The sequence below is a fragment of the Emydura macquarii genome, unplaced genomic scaffold (genome assembly GCF_026122565.2).
Source record: "Emydura macquarii macquarii isolate MOO-44397 ecotype Brisbane River unplaced genomic scaffold, CSIRO-AGI_Emac_v2 contig_1386, whole genome shotgun sequence".
Classification (NCBI taxonomy): domain Eukaryota; kingdom Metazoa; phylum Chordata; order Testudines; family Chelidae; genus Emydura; species Emydura macquarii.
The window spans coordinates 1,146,422-1,167,466 of record NW_027131523.1 but is presented as its reverse complement, the minus strand read 5'-3'; the positions used below and the strand labels follow the sequence as shown (position 1 = coordinate 1,167,466).

At 61.9% G+C, this 21,045-nt stretch overlaps 1 protein-coding gene across 2 annotated transcripts; it reads right to left on the bottom strand.

Moving 5' to 3' along the window:
* Positions 1-1,210: 1,210 nt before the first annotated feature.
* On the bottom strand, positions 1,211-20,595 carry LOC137155802 (RNA binding protein fox-1 homolog 1-like). Of its 2 annotated transcripts, none has more exons than XM_067552227.1 (12): positions 20,441-20,595; positions 13,195-13,437; positions 6,419-6,562; positions 6,185-6,238; positions 5,490-5,582; positions 5,269-5,329; positions 4,943-4,996; positions 4,618-4,750; positions 4,329-4,368; positions 3,698-3,753; positions 3,302-3,374; positions 1,211-2,889 (listed from the first exon to the last, which is right to left on the bottom strand). In XM_067552227.1, the coding sequence occupies exons 1-12, from the start codon at positions 20,525-20,527 to the stop codon at positions 2,845-2,847; spliced, it is 1,083 nt and encodes a 360-aa protein (XP_067408328.1). In that variant the 5' UTR covers positions 20,528-20,595; the 3' UTR covers positions 1,211-2,844. The 2 variants fall into 2 exon arrangements, with proteins under 2 accessions (XP_067408328.1, XP_067408327.1); XM_067552226.1 differs by lacking the exon at positions 20,441-20,595 and adding an exon at positions 19,987-20,091.
* Positions 20,596-21,045: the final 450 nt, after the last annotated feature.

Genomic DNA, 21,045 nt, shown 5'->3' with positions numbered 1-21,045 from the left:
TGTTAAGAAATGGGGGCATGGATCCCCGACCACCCCAGTTCCGGCACCGGTGGAGAGCGTGCAGTCAGGTGAGAGAAAAGGTGAGCACAGCCTGGCAAGCAAAAGAGCAAGCAAGAGAGGCAGGATGACCAAAGGGCCAAACAAGAGAGCACGCGAAAGAGCGGAAGTGGAAGCGAACAAGAGAGGCACGCAGGAGGAGCAAGAGAGAGCGAGAGAGCGCATGCAGCTGGGCGAGCAAAGGGGCAAGCAAGAGAGCGTGCAACAGTAGAAGTCAGGAGCGGGAGAGACAGCGCAGGGCAAGGCAAGCGAAAAGCAGGCGGGGAGGAGCGAGCGCAGCGGCTGGGCGAGCAAAGGGTGAGCAGAAGAGAGAGAACCCGGCCAGCAAAGGTGTGAACAAGAGGGGGGAGGGGTAAATAAAAGAAAGAGCCAGTGCAGGTGGGGGCGTTCCGGGGGGGGAGAGAGGGGGGCGCAGGGCGGTGGAGACGGAGAGCGAACACAGCAGGATGAGGCCTCGAGTGAGCACATCTGAGCAGCCGGGCAAGTAACGGCTGTGTCCACACTGCCACTTGTGTCGGTGTAACTTACGTTGCTGCGGGGTGTGAATAAGCCGCACACACACACACACACACAGCTACGGCTATTTGCAGGGGCTGGCGTGGTTACGCCGACAGGAGCGCGCTCTTAGAGCGGCCACACTGGAGAGCTCCCGGCTGCTGCATCGGTGCAGTGTGCGAGAGAGAACCGGGGCCGAGCTCAGAGCCAGCGCCAGCCAGGAGCGCGGGCGGCCAAGCAAAGCCGTGAGCAAGAAGGAGCAAGCGCGTGCGTCTGGGCAGGCGAAGCAGGGCGTGGGCGCGCGAGGGAAAGCGCTGGGAAAAGCGAGCCGGGCTAAGTGAGCAAAGGCAGCGCATGCAAGAGAGAGAGAAAAACGCCCCCAGCACGGCCAGCGAGTGGGCAACGGCGCCAGAGCTGAAGAGAGGGTCAGGGCCTGGGTGAGCACAGGGCAGGAAGCGCGTGAGCCAGGTCAGAGCAGACAGGGGGCCCTGAGCGACCCCCTCCCTTGTCTGCCTGAGGGTTTATAACCAAGCTGGGTCCGGAGCTTCCCAACTCACCCCCCGTCCCACTGCGGCTCCCCTGCCCCACACTCTGCCCCCCTGCAGTAGCTCCACCGTGCCCTCCCCCCACCCCAGGGCAACAGCTGCCGGGACCCAGCTCCCTCCTGCAGCAATGTATACACACGCACACACACACACAAACGCATACACACACACACACAAACACAAATGCATACACGCATGCACACTCACACAAACATACACGCACAGGAACCCACACACATGCACACGGTCACTCACTCAGACACACACAACCACGCACAGGCAGGGGAGCTGGGGAGGGAGCCCACAAGACAGGCAGTGCCGGGGGTGGGGGTGGCTGATACAGTCCTTTGCACCCTGAGTGCGGGGCTCAGCTGCTGCCAGTGACCGGACGTGGGCAGGCAGCAGCGGGGCCTGAAGCGCCGTCACTGCCCATGGAGCTGGTGACCCCAGGCACGAATTTCCCCAGGATCTGAGCCTCAGGGGCCACAGAGGCAACCTTCCTGCAGCGCGAGTCTAAGGCGTGTAACGGGGGGGCCAGGGGCAAACCCAGCCGGGGTGGGGCACTGAGCGATGCAGCCAGGAGCCCTGCACTGGGGAGAGAGGTCTTGGCCATGCGGCTTTCCTGGCCCGTCTCCGAGTCCATACGCAGTGCGGGGGGGAACCCTACATCTTGCTCCTCATCCTGCCAAGAGCCGGGCCCCTTCTCCAGTGGCCCAGGGCGTTGGGAGGCTGCTGGGGGTTCGCATCCAGCCCTGCGCCTCCAGGACCCGCAGCCCCACGTGGCTTCCCAGCGGCTCATCCCAACAGGGCCCAGCAGCAAGATGCCCCGGGGAGGAGGGAAGCAAGAGCTCAGGGAGCCGCAGGAGACAGGGCCAGCCCGAGAGCGCGGGAGGGCGAGCGAAGCAGCAGAGGGCTCTCGGCTCAGCACTTTCTCACGCTCCAGGGAACGGTGAAAGGCGAGAGGATTCGGCAGCTGCGGCCAAGGCCTTTCCCTGAGAGACGGCGCTGGGGGCGCGGCGCGGCTGCCACCTCCTGGCCACTCCGCCAGCTTGGAGTGGGAGGCCTGCTGGGCCAGCGCAGGGGCCGCGGCCCCAATCCAGCGTTTGCTGAGTACGGCGGGCCCCGCCGCAGTGCCGGGGGCATGCAGGGAGCAGGAGCGTTTAGGGTGGGGAGCAGAGAAACGGAGAGAGGCGGGGGCGGGAGGGGAGAGCTGGGGGCTGGCTCGGAAAAGCCAAGTCAGTGAACTTCCCGGCTGAGATTAGGGCCAAGTAGCAGGGAGATTCAGTCTCCGCTTCCCGGCCCAGCAGCTTCCCCATGATCCTGGGCCCCGACCCCGGATTCCCCCTGCCCTGAGGAGTGACGCTGGCTTCGATGTTCACCACATGCCCCTTTCTCTCCGCTCCCTGCTGGGTCAGCGGCGTCGCCCGTGGCACAACCCCACCCCATTGACTCTATGGCCGCAGGATCGGGGCCAGGCAGGAGCCGCTGGGTAACCAAAACCAGGGTGCTGGGGCCAGGCACGGTCCCCAGGGAGGCGCTGGGTAATGGGGCTGGGGGGGGTCCCAGGGGCTGGGCCCCACTAGAGTTGACAAGGGGAGGGTGGGATACTCTGTGTTGGGAGCAGGGGGCTGGATGTGCAGTGCTCCCCCCCCTTCCCTAGCCACGCCGAGATCTCCGAGCCCCTTCCAATGCCCACTGCCCAGCCCCTGTCCCGTCACGGGCGCCGGCGTCCCCAGCACGTGGCTCTTCAGTACGGGGTGAAGCGGTTGTATCCTCCCCGGTACAGGCTGGCCTGCCAGGGCAGAGAAGGTGCTGTGAGTAACTTCTGCAAGGCTGGGTGGGGCATCAGGGGGCACAGACTGGGCATGGGTGGGGAAGGGGGCTGGGGTGGGCTGGGGGCAAGGCCAGATTGGATTCTGGGCAGACAGGGTGGGGGATGCTGGGCAGCTGCCAGGCTGGCGGGTGGGTTTGAGTGGAGCGGCCCAGCCAATCATCTTGGTCAGGGAGCAGAGCCCCTCTCCAGGAAGAACTGGTCTCCTGGCTGGGGGGGGGGAACAGGCCCCCCCAAAACCCCCCTGCACTCCCACATGCTCTGGCCACTCGTGAGGCAAGGCGGGGAGGGGGCTCTGGAACATGCACGCCTGATGTGGGGTGAGGAGTGGAGAGAACCGGAGAATGGGGCTCGGGAACAGGCAGCTGCTCACCATGGCCCCGACGCCGTAGGCTGGAGTGACAGCGTGGTGATAAGGATCTGCCATGGTGTAGACGCGGCCGTACCTGGGGGAGCGGAGCAGAGGCTGGAGTTACTGACTGAGCACTGTATGCGCGCACACGCACCAGTACTGGAACCGGGGGGGGGGGTGGAGGGCGGGGAAGTGGGCGATGGCCTCCCCTTCACTTTTGAACAAAAGAATAGTAAGCGCAGAATTCACGTCCCCGGCAGAGTTTTTCCCCCCCGCAGATTCTGCCGGGGAGGCGCTGCAATTACACCTTTTGCCCACCAGGGGATGCTGTGGTGCCAGAAGAGAGGGCAGCCCCCTCGCCCCCTTCTACACAGGTTCCGGCGCTCTTGGCGGGTTCCCGCGTCGCCCGGCACTTACCCGTCACTGTACGCCGCTGTCGCAGGGGGTTGTGCCACACGATACGTTGCGTAGCCCTGAAACAGCAATGAGGGGGGGGGGGTGAGCCCGCGAACAGCTCCTGCATCGCACGCCCCCCCTGCCCTCCACAGACCTCCGAGGGCAGAGTGGCAGGGAGTGGGGGGGTGGCAGTTTTCCACATCCCTCCTGTTCCACAGTGAAGGGCCAGGGCTCTGCCCTAGAGGTTCTGTCCGCCAGCTCGTTCCCGGGGACCAGAAGTCCCGGTGCACGCTCAAGAGAGGAAAGGGGAACCTGGGGCTCTAATGGTGTGTGTGGGGGGGTCCAGTCTCCAGCTATAACCCCACCCCCGACCCCCCCCCCGTTCCTCCCTCTGATGCTGAGACAGGCGGAGGGGCGGACGCGCAGGGTAGGGGAGAAACGCTGTTACTCCCACGCCCGCTATGCAGAGACACAGGCACCGTCACAGCCACCCCGGCCCCTGCAAATTCCCCAGCCCCACGCACTGGCGCAATCCGAGCACCCCACCCGCCCCCTAGGGAGGTGGGGGGCAGGTATTCAGGAGCAGCAGCCCAGAGAGGCAGGGACCCTCCCCTTCCCAACCCCCGCTGGACCCGGAGCGCAAGAGACTTGCATAGACATCGGAGCCGTAGATCCCCTCCGGGTACACCACACTGTGGGAAAAGGAGACATGCCAGCTCTGCCCACACGCCCCCGACCAGCTCTAACACCCCCCCCCCAACCACCGCCACGTCCTCCCCCCCGTCACCCTCCCCTTGGCTGTCCGCACAGACACTCCCCACCCGAGCACCCTGCCTTGGCACCGAACACCCCACCTCCAACACCCGGTCACCCCCCTCGCCCCGTTCCTCTCAGCGTCCCCCCCGCCAAGGCCCACGCCCCACCCAGGGCAGCTGGCTCACCTCCCGTAGGCCGGGACGGGCGACGGGGTGGGAGCCGCCCGGATAGGGCTGTAGATGGCTCGGCCGCGGCCCCGCAGGGCCCCGCGATAGGCCAGCGCCGCCGGGGCCACCATCGGGTAGGGCATGCTGGCCACTGGGAACAGAGCAGACAGCACCACGCCACATGAGTGGCAGGGAGGGACACGGGGGGAGGGAGTGGGGGATGGGACGGGGGGGTCATGGTGAAGCAGGGGCTGGGGGACGGGGCGGGAGCAGGAAGGGGAGAAGGTCGTGGGGGGAGGTGGGGCTGGAGGGGGGGGCAGGCCGGGGAGAGGAAAAATCTCACCTGTGTAGAGGTCGGGGGCATAGACGGTGCCAACCAAGGGGTTGATCTTCCAGCCTAGGAGCCAAGAGAGAGAGAGGATGGCATGAGACGCGCCGGGCACGGCCCCCTCCCGCCCTCTGCCCCCCAGCTCAGCCCATGGCACCGGACTCCCCCCGCGGGCTCTGCCTGGGGCGTGGCAGCGACGGCCGCGCACCCAGCCGCCGAGGGGCTGCAGTCGGACGGGGCACCCCGGAGCAGCAGGAGGGGAAGGGAGGAGGGGTCTCGCGAGGGGGAAGACAAGAGTGGGTGCAGAGAGGAGTCCCCCCCACCCCACCTGCCCCGTGTACCGTTCACCACAGGCACTGCCGGCGGGTTCTTGGTGACCACCCGGGCCGTGGCGTTGTTCACCTGCCAGGGGAAAGAAGAGGTGAGCAAGTCCCGGTTCACAGCAAGGCCATTGCCCCCCCCCCCCCCCCAGCCCCATCACTGTGGAACTCAGAGCAAAAACCCCCCCGCCCCTCCCCCATCGAGTGAAACCCCCTCCCCTCCCCCGCTGTGGGGCACCGACCTCAATCTTCCTGCCCTCCACGATGGTGCTGTTCAGCTTCTCGCGCGCCCGGTCGGCGTCCTGGCTGCTCTCGAAGGTCACGAAGCCAAAGCCCTGCGGGACAGGGAGCGGCAGGAGAAAGGCTGAGACAAGGGCCACGGGGGCGGGGGGCGGGGAGACGCCAGGGGTCGCGTGGCTGCCCAGGACGGGCCCGGCTGGGGGGCTTCCAAACCCTGCCCCGTCCCTGCTTTCTTCCCCTCCCTACCCCACTGCTCCCTCCTCAGTCTCCTGACGTGTCTCTGGCCTCCATCCCCTGGGTGTTCTCGAAGGCAGGTCCCCAGTGTTCACAGACGCACCGTGTCCCTCCCTGCCCCCAGGTCCCCAGTCTCACCCCCGGAGGCCCTATCGTCCAGGGGCCAGCGCCCGAGGCCAGCCCTCCAGGGGTCCCTGGCCAGCTTGGCCCTAGGGTGACTCCCGGGGGGTCCCTCCCCCTCGGCGGTTCACAGCCTTCAGCTGCCGTGGCAAAGCCCAGCCAACGGGCCCCCGAGCCATCGTGGGTCGTGCCGGCCACGCCGTGGGCTCAACTCCCCGTTCAGCTCAAGACAACCCAGCGGCTGCCCCCCTTTCGGCAAGGCAAGGGATCTCGCCCCCCCCCCACACTCCGCCCCCCCCAGCCCCTGCTAGGAACCCTCCCCTCCAAGCCGGTCCCTCCGCACCTTAGACCCGCGCTCGTTGAAGATAATCTCCACATCTAGGATCTTCCCAAATTGCTTGAAGAGGGTGTGGGGAGGAGAAGACAAGACATCAGTGCCCAGCACCCCTTGGATCCCCGGAGCCCAAGAGGGCCCTGGGTGACACACAGCACCCCACTCCATGATACCTTGTTCCCCCTATGACCACTGGGCCAAGAGCTCCACACCCCACCCGCCCGGCTGCCCCATGGGACTCACCCCAAACATCTGCCGCAGGTCGGGATCCCGGAAGCGGAAGGGGATGTTGGAGACGTGGAGCCGCTTGGGCTGGGATTTGCTCTCTGCGCTCTCCACCTCCTGGGCGTCTGGGGTCAGAGCGGCTGCAGGACTCTCCTCGGTGGGCTGGAGGGAAGCCCAAGAGATAAACCGGACAGAGCTGGGGCAAAGAGAGCCTGGGGCCCCCTGCTAGCCCCCACTGGACCCCCAGGATCCTGCGACACCCCCGCCCACCGGGATTCCCTGATATCCCACCACCATCCCGGAATTCCCCATTAACCCCGCAATGGGATCCCATATGAAGGGCCGTCCTGGGTCAGACCAATGGTCCACCTAGCCCAGCATCTTCCATCAGTGGCCGGTGCCAGGTTCTTCCGGGGGAATGAACAGAACAGGGCAACTGATCAAGTCAGCCATCCCGTTCTCCTGTCTCACGTCTGGCAGTCAGAGGGTTAAGACACGTGGAGCGTGGGGTCGTGGCCCTGCCCATCCTGGCTAAAAGCCATCGATGGATCCATCCTCCAGGAGCTTCTCTCATTCTTTATGTGAACCCAGTTCTACTTTGGGCCTTCACGTCCTCCCCTGGCAACGAATTCCACACGACTATGACTTGTCTGAAGACGTCCTTCCTTATCCTTAGTTTAAAACCTACTGCTTATTAACCACCTTTGGTGTCTCCCCGGTTCTCATGTTATGTGAAGGCGTAAATAACACGTCGTGCCTCCCTTTCTCCGCGCCGGTCAGGATTTCATAGACCTCTATCGTATCCCTGCTCGGCCGACTCTTTTCTAAATTGGACAGTGCCAGGATTTTTTCGTCTCTCCTCAGATGGAAGCTGGTCCAGCCCCTAATCTTTTATGTCGCCCTTCTCCCTTTTCCAGTTCTAATATATCTTTTTTTTTAGATGGCGCGACCAGAACTGCACAGAGTATTCCAGATGTGCATAGCACGGCACTGCGATCTTTTCTGTCTTAGTCTCTATCCCTTTCCACATGGTTTCTAACATTGTTAGCCTAGTTTGCCTGGTACTGAAGTTAGGCCAGGATCACTTCTGGCGCCTTTTTTAAAAATCAGACTTAAATTAGTCACCTGCCAGGCACGGAGGTTGCTGTAAACCATAGGTTACGTACCACAGTGAGTAGTTCTGCAACGTCACATTTGATTTCCTTCAGAACTCTCGGGTGATACCGTCTGGGCCAAATTATTACTGCTTAATTTATCGGTTTGTTTCGAAACCACCTCCATGGACACCTCAGTCTGGGACAGCGCCTCAGACCTGCCGCCTGATACGAATAGCTCAGCTGTGGGAATCTCCCTCCCAGCCTCCGCCGTGCAGACCGATGCAAAGAGTTCACGGAGCGTCTCCTCAAGAGCCTGGGCTTCCCTGAGCGTGCCGTTAGCCCCTCGGCCGGCCAGGGCCCCCCTGATTACTGGCCAGGCGTCTGGCTTCTGATGTACTTCAAAAATACGTTTGCAGTTCGTTTTTGGGTCGTTTGCTAGTTGCCCTTCGCATTCATTTCCAGCCCTTTCAACCTGGACTTGCTAGAGTTCAGGCGCCTTTCTATTTTCCTCGGTAGAATTTGACGTCCAATTTTTAAAAGCTGGCCTTTCATCTCTAATCTCGCCTGTCACTCAGTTGTTTAGCCCTGGGGGCGTTTTATTTTGGGGAGGTTTCTTCCTCTTTCCCTTGTTTTGTAATTTGGGGTACACGTTTAGTTTGAGCCTCTGATATGGGTTTTTTAAAAAGACTTTCACCCTTGTGATTTCCCCCGCTTCCCATCAGGATCTCCCCATTCCCCCCCCCATCGCCTGCAGCACTGCATGTGAACTGGGACCCAAGGGCCTTGAGTGCTGGTCGCTGGACTGAGACAGCCGCTCTTGGTTCCCTGTTCAGGGCCCTGGATCAGGGGGTTTTTCCCGGCCCAGTCAGTGTACAGGCCGGGGGGTGGGGGCAGGATCCAGGGAAATTCAGTGCCGGGGACCCCTGGCTTCCAGCCTCCCTGGGACCGTACTGCCGAGAGCAAGGCGGGCCGCGTGCCGGCAGCCAGCCGCTTGCACTCGAATCCCTCGTGTCGGGGAGCAAACGCAGCAGGCACTAACACACGCCGAGCTCCTGGGCGGTCGTGTTAGTACACGGAGCACACACGCCGCACAAGCAAGACAGTTAGTGAAGAGAAGCAGAGGGTTAGGTGGTGGGGGAGAGGGGCTGGGAGCGGCTTTCCCGCCGCGCCAGGAGCTGAAGGAATCCCCTCGCGGTCAGGGACGGACGCGCTCTCCTCGCTCCATGCAGATGGCTCAGCTCAGCCCAAGGCCTCTGATCTCAGCCGTCCTACAATGCACGGGCCACGATGCCACATCCAGGGTACGTCTGCCTGCCGGGGCGCGGGGGGGGTGTCGCACGCTGCACCGAATGCAGCCACCGGGTCAGAACGGGTGAAACTGATTAACCAGGCCCGAGAGATGGGGTTGAACTTGTCTTTAGCGGTTTCTATACGTCCTGTCACAAGGGCTGGGACCACGTGGGAGGGGCGGGGGGTGCACACGTACCCAGGTATGAGCACGGGCATGGGGCTGTGTGCACAAGCGGGTGTGTGAATGGGGCACGGGGAGACGTGTGCACCTGCAGGGTCGGTGAGTGTGAACATGTGTACACACGAGGGGTACGTGTGTCTGTGTGTGTACACGTGGGGGAGGGAATGCAATGCTCACGCAGGATGGGCATGTGCAGTGTGAAAGGTGGGTGTGTGCCATCAACCCGGGTGTGCGCACAGTGAGTGCATACATGTGGGATGGGCACGCAGGCACAGTGTGACGCTGTGTGTGCAGTGCTGGTGTGTGTGTGTGTGCAGTGCTGGTGTGTGCAATGTGTGTGCGTGCAATGCTGGTGTGTGTGTGTGTGTGCGTGCAGTGCTGGTGTGTGTGTGTGTGCAGTGCTGGTGTGTGCAATGTGTGTGCGTGCAGTGCTGGTGTGTGTGTGTAGTGATGGTGTGTGCAGTGTGGTGTGTGTGTGTGTGCAGTGCTGGTGTGTGTGTGCAGTGATGGTGTGTGCAGTGTGTGTGTGCGTGCAGTGACGGTGTGTGCAGTGTTGATGTGTACACACGGTGTTGGTGTGTGCAGTGTGTGTGCGTGCAGTGCTGGTGTGTGCAGTGTGGGTGTGCGCGTGTCCGGTGTTGGTGTGTGTACGCCGTGCTGGTGTGTGCAGGGTGTGTGCAGGGTGCCCAGTGTCGGTGTGCGCAGTGTTGATGCATACACGCGGTGTTCGTGTGTGCAGTGTGTGTGCGTGCAGTGACGGTGTGTGCAGTGTCAATGCGTACACGCGGTGTTGGAGGCATGCAGCGTGTGTGCACACGCACAGCCTCGGTGTGTGCAGGCTGCATGCAGTGTGGGGGGTGCAATGTGCACACAGCTGGGGGGGCGAGGGGCCAGGTGCGGTCCGCTCACGCCCGGTATTGTCCGAAACGCCCTTTCAACGCCGGGCACCACACTGGGTCCTGTGAATAATCACCTGCGCTACAGCCCAACCGAACTCTCCACCCGGGGTTCCCCAGCAGCTCGGAGCAGGGGGGGTCAGGTACCCCGCTTCCTCTCTAGCTAAGCCCCCCCACAGCCCTGCCTTTCCCTCCCCCAACTCTCCCGGGCAGGGCCCCCCGCCCAGCCGTGGCCAGCCCCTAACACAGGAGATGCTCTGCTCTTAAAGACAAGTTCAACCGCGACCGCCCCCACCCAAGCCCAGGCCCGCCAGGGCCAGTAACCAGCCAGTCGGGGGTGGGAGGTGCAGAGAAACTGAGGCAGGCAGGTGCGGCGCAGGGGTGAGTAGGGATTATTGAGGCTGATCATGGATTAATGATACTAGGACAGAGAAACGTGATGGATTCCAAGATGCCTGGGACAAAAACCTGCTTTTGCCGGGAGATCCACGAGCGCCGCCGGGGAGGCCCTAGCCGGAGAGGGGGAAGAGACAGAGTCATTCACCGCATCACTGGGAACCGAGAGGAATCCGGGGTGCGGGGGGGAGGGGTGCCTGCGGCGGTGGCAGCTCGGGGGAGAAGAGGTCCCCAAAGAAAAACCGCCCCCCCCCCCACCACCAGGCTTCGCACTGGTTCAATACACGCAAGGGACCTGCAGCCGATCCAAGGCGCCCTGGGGCTCAGAGACAAGCAGGCCCCCCCGTCTCCTGCCCTTCTCTGCTGCCCCTTTCCATCTTGGCTTGGACTCAGCACAACGGGACTGTGCACCTCTCAGGCTCCAGAGTCGCCCTCCACCCAGCCACCCGCCCTGGCCCAGTGCCCCTTGTTCCCTGCCGGGCGGTTTATCCCAGACTCTCCTCCGGCATTCACCGGGGTCTCGCCTCTCTGGGCAGGGCTACGCTAGCAAGTCCCTGAAATGGAGCCTGTTTGGAGTCCGTAGAGGATTAGAGTGCCGGATTGCAAACTCCGGCACTGTTTGGAGTTGCCGCTTAAATCCCCAGCTCTCAGAGTCAAGTGATTCTGAGCCCATCTCCACCAACACTGAAGATAAAAACTGGGTGTTTCTTGCCTGCCTGGCTGAGGCGAAAAGGGGGAAAACGGGACCTGAGGCCTAGTGCACAGAACCCACAGGGGGCTGCTTCTCTACTCTCCTGATTTAGGGGCCCGAGTTGGGGGTTTTGGACACAGGGGGGCAGCCAACACATCTGGAGCAACCAGTTCATCCCGGCAAGGGGGCTAAAGCATCTGCCATCAGGGCATCAGCTCCCCCCTCTGGCTCCATGAGGTGCTGGAAACAGACATCATCTGAGCATCAGATTCCAACAAATCCAGCTCTGAGGAGCCAGCTGAATATCACCCACTCTGGATGTCGCACCCTCCTGGAGGGGGGGTGCCAGCAGTGAGTGCCCTTGGGGAACCCCAGCCTGAACCCACAGTTTGTCCTCACCGAACCCCAAAACCGGCCAAGCATCTGAGCGATGGCAGCTCCCTGCAGGGCATTGGAAATACAGCCTCCCTCACCGATTGCCAGGCCGTGACGCAAACAACCGGGGGGGGGGAGGGGGAGAGGAGAGAACAAGGGAGATATGCCCCCCCCACTTTTAAAAGTAGGAGGGTCATGCCCCAACTCCTTTTGAACAAAAGAAACATAAATGCAGAATCCACGTCCCTGCAGATTTCCCCCACTCCCCCCCCGCAGAATAATAGCTTCTGCCGGGGAGGCGCTGCAATTGCATCTTTCGCCCACCAGGGGCTGCTGTGGCGCCAGAAGAGAGGGCAGCTGGCTCAACACCCCCCCCAAGCAGCCAGCCACCGAGAGGGAGGGGGCACTCTGGCCTTTCCCCCCACCCCACACTTCTACAAAGGCTCCGGTGCCCCTGATGGAAACAGCTAGAGACGCCCCCTTCACAACCTGCTGCCCCAAACTCCCTCCAGACTCAGCCTCCTGGAACCCCACTCCACAAGCAGCAGCCTGGGGGAGGCAGCGGCCCAACCCCATCTATGGAACTCAGCTCTTCTGCCCCCCCCCCCACCCCGCAACCCCTTCCCACTGGGGTACCTTTATTGGTACCGTGCTGGTGGCGGCTCCCATTGCGCTGTGTCATTTACCGGCTCCGGCCACTCGAAGTCGCGCTAACCCCCAAGCCGGAGGGCTCGCGTCTCGCTGACATTCTCCAAGGGGCCGAGCGCGCCCCGATTCCGGCCGGGTTCGGTCGGGGAGCTGCAGGGTCTCAATCGAGGCCTGAGCCATTTCCAGCCCGGCAGAGTGTGTGCGTGGGGGGGGCGGGCAGGGGGTTGCTACGCCAGAAAGGGGTCTGAACAGGGCTTAAATTCTCCGAGTATTTCCCGGAGACGCTGGGGACCCCCCATCAGTGCAAGGGCCCCTGGGTCACCCACCGAAGCAGCGGCTGCAGGATTAAGCGGTGGCAAAGCTGGGGACCAAGAGCCGCAGGGGGTGATCCCGACTGACGAACAACACAGAGGATGGGGGGGTCCCTGGGGGAGGGGAGTGTCTCACTGGGGCTCCCGGGAGGAGGTGGGGGGGGCGTCCCCTGTTTCCCAGAGGCCCAGAGGACACCGTGTCCTTCCCGGAGCTGTTTGCGCCTCGGCGGCTTGGGGTGGGAAGGCGCCATTTGTTCCATGTGGCAATAAACAGCTGCCGGGCGGGGGGAGGTGGAATCCAATCCCGGGGCAGGCGCCACGACCCAATATGGGCCCAGAGCCCCAGACCCCAGGGGCCGGCCTGAGCGAAGGCTGCAGCCACCGGCAGGGACGCCTGGCGGGCCTCGAAGGAAAAGGGAAGGGGGGGGTCACCCTGCACCAGGCGGGCGGGGGTGTCCTGTCCCTCCCCCACAACAAGGGCATGAGAGAGCACCCCCTCACTTCCCCCCCCACACACAGATCTGAGCAGCTGAGGGCCCTGGCGAGGAGGATGGAGGGCAGGTGAAGGGGGGGGCAGAAAATAGCTACAGTGCAGTGCCCCCCCTCCACCTTCTGGGGGTGCAGAAACTTTAGGCCACCTCCCCCCACCCACCAGCTAACCAGCGGGGTTCCTGGGGGACACCTCTGCCCACCTGGGACCGGGGAGGGACGAATCCCTAGGAGGGTGGGACCGGGGAGGGGGAAGGTGGGCGCAGGGAAGGGGCGGGGAGGGAGGGGGGGCCCTGATACCTGCAGGGAGTCAGGAGCGGGCCCCAAGACAGTAAAGGGCAGGGGGGGGGGCGGGAGGGTGTTTGCCCCATAGCAGGCGCCCAAAAGCATCCCCCGGGGCAAAGGGGGCCTGACACTTACCGCGGGGGGAGGAGGCAGGGCGGGCACAAGGGTCTCCGCCGCCCCGGCGCTGTGCTCTGCGTGGGGCTGGCCGGCGGGGTAGATGCGCAGCCCGTGCTCCGTGGCCGCCTGTGGCGGGTACTCCTGCGTGGCGCCGTGCGGGTGGAACGGCGGGGGCAGCCGGGCCTGTGCCGGGGGCGGGGGGTACGGGGTGGGGTACGTCTGCGTCATGGGGTCGGCGGGGGCAGCTGCATCCTGGCTACCCTGCCGGAGGGGAGAAGAGGAGACGTGAGACCAGGAGCAAGAGACCCAGCCCCTCTCCTGCCGCCCCCCACATAGCACTGGGGAGAGCAACCCACGACAGCGATGGCAGAGCTGAGAAGAGAACTCAGGCACCCCTGACCCCTGCTCTCCCCACTAGACCCCACTCCCCTCCCAGAGCTGGGGAGAGAACCCAGGAGACCTGGCTCCCCACGTCCCCTGCTCTCCCCACTAGACCCCACTTCCCTCCCAGAGCTGGGGAGAGAACCCAGGAGTCCTGGCTCCCAGCCCCAGCCCCCTCCCCCCACACACACACACACTGCTGGCTTGCCGTCACATAGAAACCCACCCACCTACACTGTGCACCAGCCCCATCCCCGCCGCTGCCTTGGGCCTCCCTGCCCTGCCTGGCTGAGGGATGCTGGGGGAATGCGCCCTTTGCCCCCCGCCCAGAGACTATAAGGCCAGCTGGATGCAGACCCCCTCCTAGCAGCAGCCAATGGGGAGCAGGAGGGGGCGCCGGGGGGGCGTCCCATTGGCTGCCCCTTATCAGCCCTCGGTCCCTATTTGGGCTGTCTCTGTTCTTCAGCTGTTTGAGGTTTTTCTAATCCTCTGCGCAAGGAGCCGGACAGCTGCAGGACACCCCCACAGGACCCCCCAGCCCAGGGAAACCCTCCCGCAGGGCCCACTCTCAGACCTGGGGAGTCAGTGTCCCTGCCCCCCTTCGCTCACTGACCATCTCCCCCCGCCCTGAGCACCGGGGCAAACCCAGAACCCTGCTCCCTGGGGAGTGGGCGGGCAGCGCGTCCCACGGCAGCGACCCCTTGTCTCAGCCAGCTTAGAGCTGGCACTAAGGTGCCATCCTCCCCCACACGCACACACACACACACATGCACCCTCCAGCCATCCCCAAACACACCCTGTGTCCATCCATCCATCCATCTTCCTACACACCCCGCCCCACTGCCAGCACCATGCACACACCTCTGTTCACCCAGCCCTCCATCCCTACACACCCCTGCATCCATCCATCCACCCCTCTCCCTATACACCCCTCCCTCCTGCCATTCCCACACACTCCTCCATCCCACCATACCCCTCTGCACCCCTCTGTCCATCCATCCCCCTACGCACCCCTCCATCCACCCAGCCATCCCCCTCTGCACCCCTCTGTCCATCCATCCCCCTACGCACCCCTCCATCCATCCATCCATCCATCCCCTTCTGCACCCCTCTATCCATCCATCCCCCTACGCACCCCTCCATCCATCCATCCATCCCCCTACGCACCCCTCCATCCATCCATCCATCCCCCTACGCACCCCCTCCATCCATCCACCCATTGATTCCCCCTCTGCACTCCTCCATCCCTCCATGTCCCTAAACACTCGCAAATATTCCTCCATCCCCCCACTCCCACCCCCCGCATACCCTCTCTCCCGCCCTCCATACACAGCCAGTATCCACCCAACCGTCCCCTCAGGCGCTGAGCCTTTGCCGGGTTAGGCCTGGTTCACACCCGCGCTGACCATGTGCATGGCTAGGCTGGTTTCATGAGGACGATGGCTAGATAGGAAAAGCCCTGGTGCGGAGGTCCTTATCCCAGGGGCGCGGGGCTGTATGTCCCAGCCAGCACCCCACAGGGGGTCAGCCCAGCACCCTAACCCAGGCCCTGCACCGTTCACACTGCTGCGCAGATTGCGGCTCCTGTAATATTAAGCGTCCACCGCAGTTTCCACGGTAATGAGCCGGCGGCGCAGCCGCGTGCGTTTGGAATATGCCGCTGGCCCTGCGGGGCCGGCCAATGCCTGCAAACGGCGAAAGCGGCTGGCCTCCGTTTCGACTCGTAGGCGGCCGATTTGTGCCGGGCGCTTCTTCCGTTTCGGTTGTGAACGACTGGAAGGAAGCTGCGGCAAAATGTCTGGGGAGCGAAAAACAAAACCGCGACGGGCGCCAGAGACGCGTGGAGGGCTTGTCTCAGCCAGCACGTTTCTTTAGCAAAGAGGCCTGCGCCGGCTTCCCCAGATTGCCGCTGCCGATAAAAGCCCGTGACTGCTTCTCCGCCGTTCTCCGCGGCTCGTCCGCAACGCGCCCGCGGTTATTTGAACATCATCCCTACGAGCCAAGGAGGCTGCAGTGACAAACCCGTCAGCCCACGGTAACTGCTCTGGAGTGGCCAGTGAAAGCGGGACGTTTTGTGCGGCCAACGGCCCCCCAGGTCTTTGCTGAGCAGCGGGGGGGCGGGGGGGGCAGAGTTTTGATCGGGGCAGGGGAGGCAGCTGCAGTTGCGGTTGGGGGGGGCATTATTGCAGGAGGGGAGCTGGAAAAGCTGGAGATCAGGGGGCATAGACGGTTCAGACTGGAGCCAGTGCCGGCCCATTGGGGGCCCGAGACAGGATTATTTTGGGGGACCCCCCCACAGCCACAAACAGGCAAGTTCTTATAATAAAAAGCAAATGGGGGGGGGCCTTGAGCTGCTGGGGCCCCCGACCCATTGTTTAGTCGGCCTGTGCCTGGCCCTGGCTCTGATTTCAGACCTCACCACCCCCCAAGGGGCTCGGCCGCTCACACACACACCAGACCTTCCACCCCCCTAGCCCCCGCCCCCCCACAGCTCCCCAGCTGCTTTTAGCAGCAGGTCTGGGGCGATTAGGAGCCGCTATCTCGGCGTCTCGCTGCTTTAGCTCAGTATAAATAGCAACACCTTCCCCAGTCACTCAAGGCGAGGGGGGGGGAGACAAACAGCTGGGGCCTGGGCCCTGCCCCTCTGCATTCCGGACCCATGGAGGAGGGGGAGAGACGGGGGCGGGAGGGAGGCAGGACATGGAGCTCTGGCAACTCAACCCCCCTCCCACCAGCTCCGGGGTTGTCTGTAACCCAGGGTCCAGGGGTACACACATAAAGTGTCCTCAGCTCCCCCCATTCCCTGGGGGCTGGGCCCCCACACACACACCGTGCCGGGTTGGGGGTGTAGGGTCCTGGGACACCCACACAGAGCTACCCCGAGGAGGTTCCCTCATTCCCCCGGGGCTGGGTCCCCTTCACACCCCAAGTCTCCCCCCGCCCCACATCCCCCAAGGGGGCAGCACATGTACCGAGTCCCCAGTCCCTGGAGCGACAGGATCCCTTCACACGCTGAGCTGGGGGGGGACAGCAAGGGGCACAAACACAGAGCACACACACGGCACATGCACACGTACAGCGAGCACCCCCCTGTGAGCACACTCATGGCATGCACACACAGAGCCCACACAGCCAGCGAGCACCCGTGGTACACAGCACACACCCAAAGCACACACACACGTGTGCGCACACACATAAACCCATGGCGTGCACACACACACAGCGACAGCACACGTGCCCACACTCATGCACGCTCACACACACACACAGAGCACGTGTGCGTACACGCACGCACACAGCACCCACGCATATACCCATGGCGTGCACACACACACAGCAAGCATGCATGGTACTCAGAGTACGCCCAAAGCATGTACACGCAAGTGCCCAAGCACAATTTTTTTGGGCCCAGTACAAACGTGTAACACGGGCCCCCTCCCACACACACACCACAATCCCTCCTCCCAGACATACACTCTCATGAGCCATGAAACATTTTTTCCTCATGGTAATGGGGGTTGCAGCTGGGGCCGGGCCCCCCGCAGGGCCTCTGGGCCCTGCTAACATGTACCCTTCCCCCCCGCCCATGTGGGGGCCCTGTGCACGCAACCACGAGCACACGCGGTACCCGGCGCACACACAGCGCTCATGAACGCACACACACACACACTCATTGTGTCTCTCGCTCTCTGGTGCTGCTATCGTTTTGGGAGGCAGACACAGCCCACAAGCAGGCAGTTGTGAAGAACTAGTGCTCTGCTTACAACTCCCCCCTCACCCACCACGTCTGGGTGCTGGCTCCATTCTGGAGTACTGGGGGAACTGGTGCCAGGTGTCCAGGCTACACGTGTTCTCCTGCAGGATCCCCCACAACTCCACGGCCTCCATGGAGAGGGCAATGGGCTGAAGCCACCACATGGGGCAGGTGCCAAATTGGGGCCAACTGGAGTGACTGTGGAGGGGGGGCAGTGGTGGGTATCGGTATTCTTTGCGTGGGGGTCAAGAAGCATGCGGACAAGGGTGATCCCGTGGATATAGCGTACTTAGATTTTTCGGAAAGCCTTTGACAAGGTCCCTCACCAAAGGCTCTTACGCAAAGTAAGCGGCCATGGGATAAGAGGGAAGGTCCCTCCTGGATCAGTAGCTGGTTAAAAGATAAGACCCAAAGGGCAGAATAAATGGTCAGTTTCTAGAATGGAGCGAGGTAAGTAGTGGGGTCCCCCGTGGTCTGTACTGGGACCAGAGCTGTTTAACCTGTTCACAAATCATCTGGAAAAAGGGGTAAACAGTGAGGTGGCAAAGCTTGCAGGTGTTACAAAACTACTTAAGATAGTTGAGTGCAAAGCAGACTGCGAGGAGTTACAAAGGGATCTCACAGAACCGGGTGACGGGGCAAGAAAATGGCAGATGAAATTCAATGTTGGTAAATGCAAAGTAACGCACATTGGAAAACAGAATCCCAACTATACATACAAAATGATGGGGTGTAAATTAGCTGTTACCACTCAAGAAAGAGATCTTGGAGTCATTGTGGATAGTTCGCTGAAAACATCTGCTCAGTGTGCAGTGGCCATCAAAAAAGCTAACAGCGTGTTGGGACTCATTAGGAAAGGGATAGATGATAAGACAGAAAAGATCATAATGCCACTATCTAAATCCATGATACGCCCACACCTTGAAAACCGTGCAGTTCTGGGTGCCCCATCTCGAAAAAGATATATTGGAACTGGAAAAGGTACAGAAAAGGGCAACTAAAATGGAAAACGGAAAAACTTCCATATGAGGAGAAATTAAGAAGACCGGGACTTTTCAGTTGGAAAAGAGACGACGAAGCGGGGATATGATAGAGGTTTATAAAATCACGACTGTAAAATAAATAAGGAAGTGTTATTTACTCCTTCTCATAACACAAGAACTCGGGGTCACCCAATGAAATGAATAGGCAGCAGTTTAAAATGAACAAAAGGAAGTATTTCTTCTGCACAGTCAACCTGTGGAACTCCTTGCCAGAGGATGTTATGATGGCCAAGACTATAACAGGGCACAAAAAAGAACTAGATAAGTCCCTGGAGAATAGAGCCATCAATGGCTATTACTCAGGATGCAAAACCATGCTCTGAAGTGTCCCTGGCCTCTGTTTGCCAGAAGCTGGGAACAAGTAACAGGGGATTGATCACTCGATGATTTCCTGTTCTGTTCATTCCCTCTGAAGCACCTGGCACTGGCCACAGTCAGAAGACAGGATACTGGGCTAGATGGACCATTGGTCTGTCCCTTTCCGGCCGTTCTTATGTAAAGCCATATCTGCGGGGCAGCTGGCAAAACCCAATGGCAGTACATTCAGACCTAACCTGAGAAAGTGCCCACCCCGCACACAGCATGGGCTTGGCCTGTGGAACTCCCTGCCACAGGATCTCACTGAGAGCACATGTGTAGCAGGGCAGATCATTTATATGGCTAATGAGAACAGCCAGAGCGCGACGGGAGAAAACAGGCACGGACAGAGTCCCTGCTTCCTGTTGCTTTGGGTGCAAACTCCAATCTGAGGGAGCTGTTCCCCTGGGAGGTGGGTTTCAGCTGTGGGTTTCTTGACTCTTCCTTTGTTAGAGCGGGCACTGGGCCAGATGGGTGCCTGGCCCAATCTGCGCTGGCCTTGTCTGTGGCTCCTTCGTCCAGTCCCCTCTGTGCAGCCCCTAGGCAGATCAGGGCTGGGGTGGCAGAGGCAGGGTGGCGTGGTGCTAGGACCCTGGAGCATCACTTGCCTAGGAGCTAACCAGGAGGAGACAGCGGTTGGTCCAGAGGGGCGCACAGACCAGCAGGTGTTTGTCTAACCTGCTCTTAGAAATCTCCAGTGATGGAGATCCCACAACCGCCCTAGGCAACTCACCCCACTGCTTAACTACCCTGCCAGTTAGGAAGACTTTCTTAATGTCCAACATCAACCACCCTTACTGCCATTAAAGCCCGTTGCTTCTTGTCCTGTCCTCCCACCTTAACGAGAACAATTTTCCTCCCTCCTCCTTGTAACACCCTTTGATGTACTTGAGAACTGTTCTCATGTCCCCGCTCGGTCTGCTCCGGACTAAACACACCCCGGTTTTTTAATCTTCCCTCCCAGGTTATGTTTTCGTCATTTTTCTTGCTCTTCTCTGGCCTCTGTCCAGTTTATCCACAGCTTTCCTGAAATGTGGCACCCAGAACCGGACGCAATACACGAGCTGGGGCCCGAGTGGAGTGGAAGAAAGACTCCTTGCGTCCTGCTTACAACACTCCTGCTAATACAGCCCAGAACCATGTCGGCTTTTTTTGGCAAGCATGTGACGCTGTTGACTCATATTTAGCATGTGATCCACTATGACCCCCCTCCCCGCCCCCCCCCCGATCCCTTTCCGCACGCTCCCTCCTGGGCAGTCAGTTCCCGTTTTGTACCTGCGCCACTGATTCGTTCGTCCTCGAGCGGAGCGCTTTGCCGAATTTCATCCCCTTGACTTCGGCCCATTTGCTCCAGTTGGTCTGGACCATTTCAAATCTCAATCCTGTCCCACAAGGCCCGCCCAGCGCGGTACCGGCCGCAGACTTTATCAGCGTGCTCGCCGCGCGGTGACCCCAGCGTTAGCACCCACACCAAGCGCTGGAAATAGCTCTCCCCATACATGGCCGCCCGTCTCCGCTGTCTGACCTCCCAGGAGACAGAGGTGACTGCAGCTCGCCCAGGAGAGGAAGAATCCAGGGATCAAGAGGTTATCTCCCTGTGGCGCTGACAGGGGCAAGGTGTTACAGACCCCGCTCCCCTCCCCTGAATCCTGAGGGGGCTCCTGGCTCCAGCTGGCACAGCAGGGGGCCCAGACAGACAGACAGACAGACAGAGACAAGCAGCTCGTACCTGCACCAGGCCAGGGTAGCACTGGGACACCTGCGGGTAGACGGGCAGGCTGTAGGGGTGCAGCACCATTGCCGGAGAGGAAAGCATAGCACGTAGGCCCCGGCCCCACAGGGCGTCCCGGCGAGGGTCCCAGAGCCCCGGTCACCAGCTCAACGGGGTCCGTCTCTCCGCCCCGCGCTGCGCGTTTGGCACTCGCTGGAGGGGAAGGGAGGGAGCCAGGGGCTGAGTGGCAGCTGGGACGGTGCCACTGAGAGACGCTGACAGCTGCCGGGCCTGGTGACGCGGGCACAGGTGCAGGGGGCCCCAGCCCCGCCCGGCTCAGAGACGGGGGCTGCCGGTCTTACCCCCACTCCCCAAAGCGCCTCCTGCTCCCAGCTGTCGCCAAGCACCTGCTCCAGAGCCCGGCCCGGGTTGAGGGGTTAGAGACAAGTCCCAGGCACGCGCCGCCACCCGTCCAGCCCACGCGCCCCTCGCCCAGCACCCCCTGCCACACACACACACGCCTTCACCCATGAACAGCCTGGCACTCACCACACACAGCCAGCACCCAGGCATGCCCACAAACCCACCTCCGCTGTGCACACACACGCATGCCCACCTCCCGC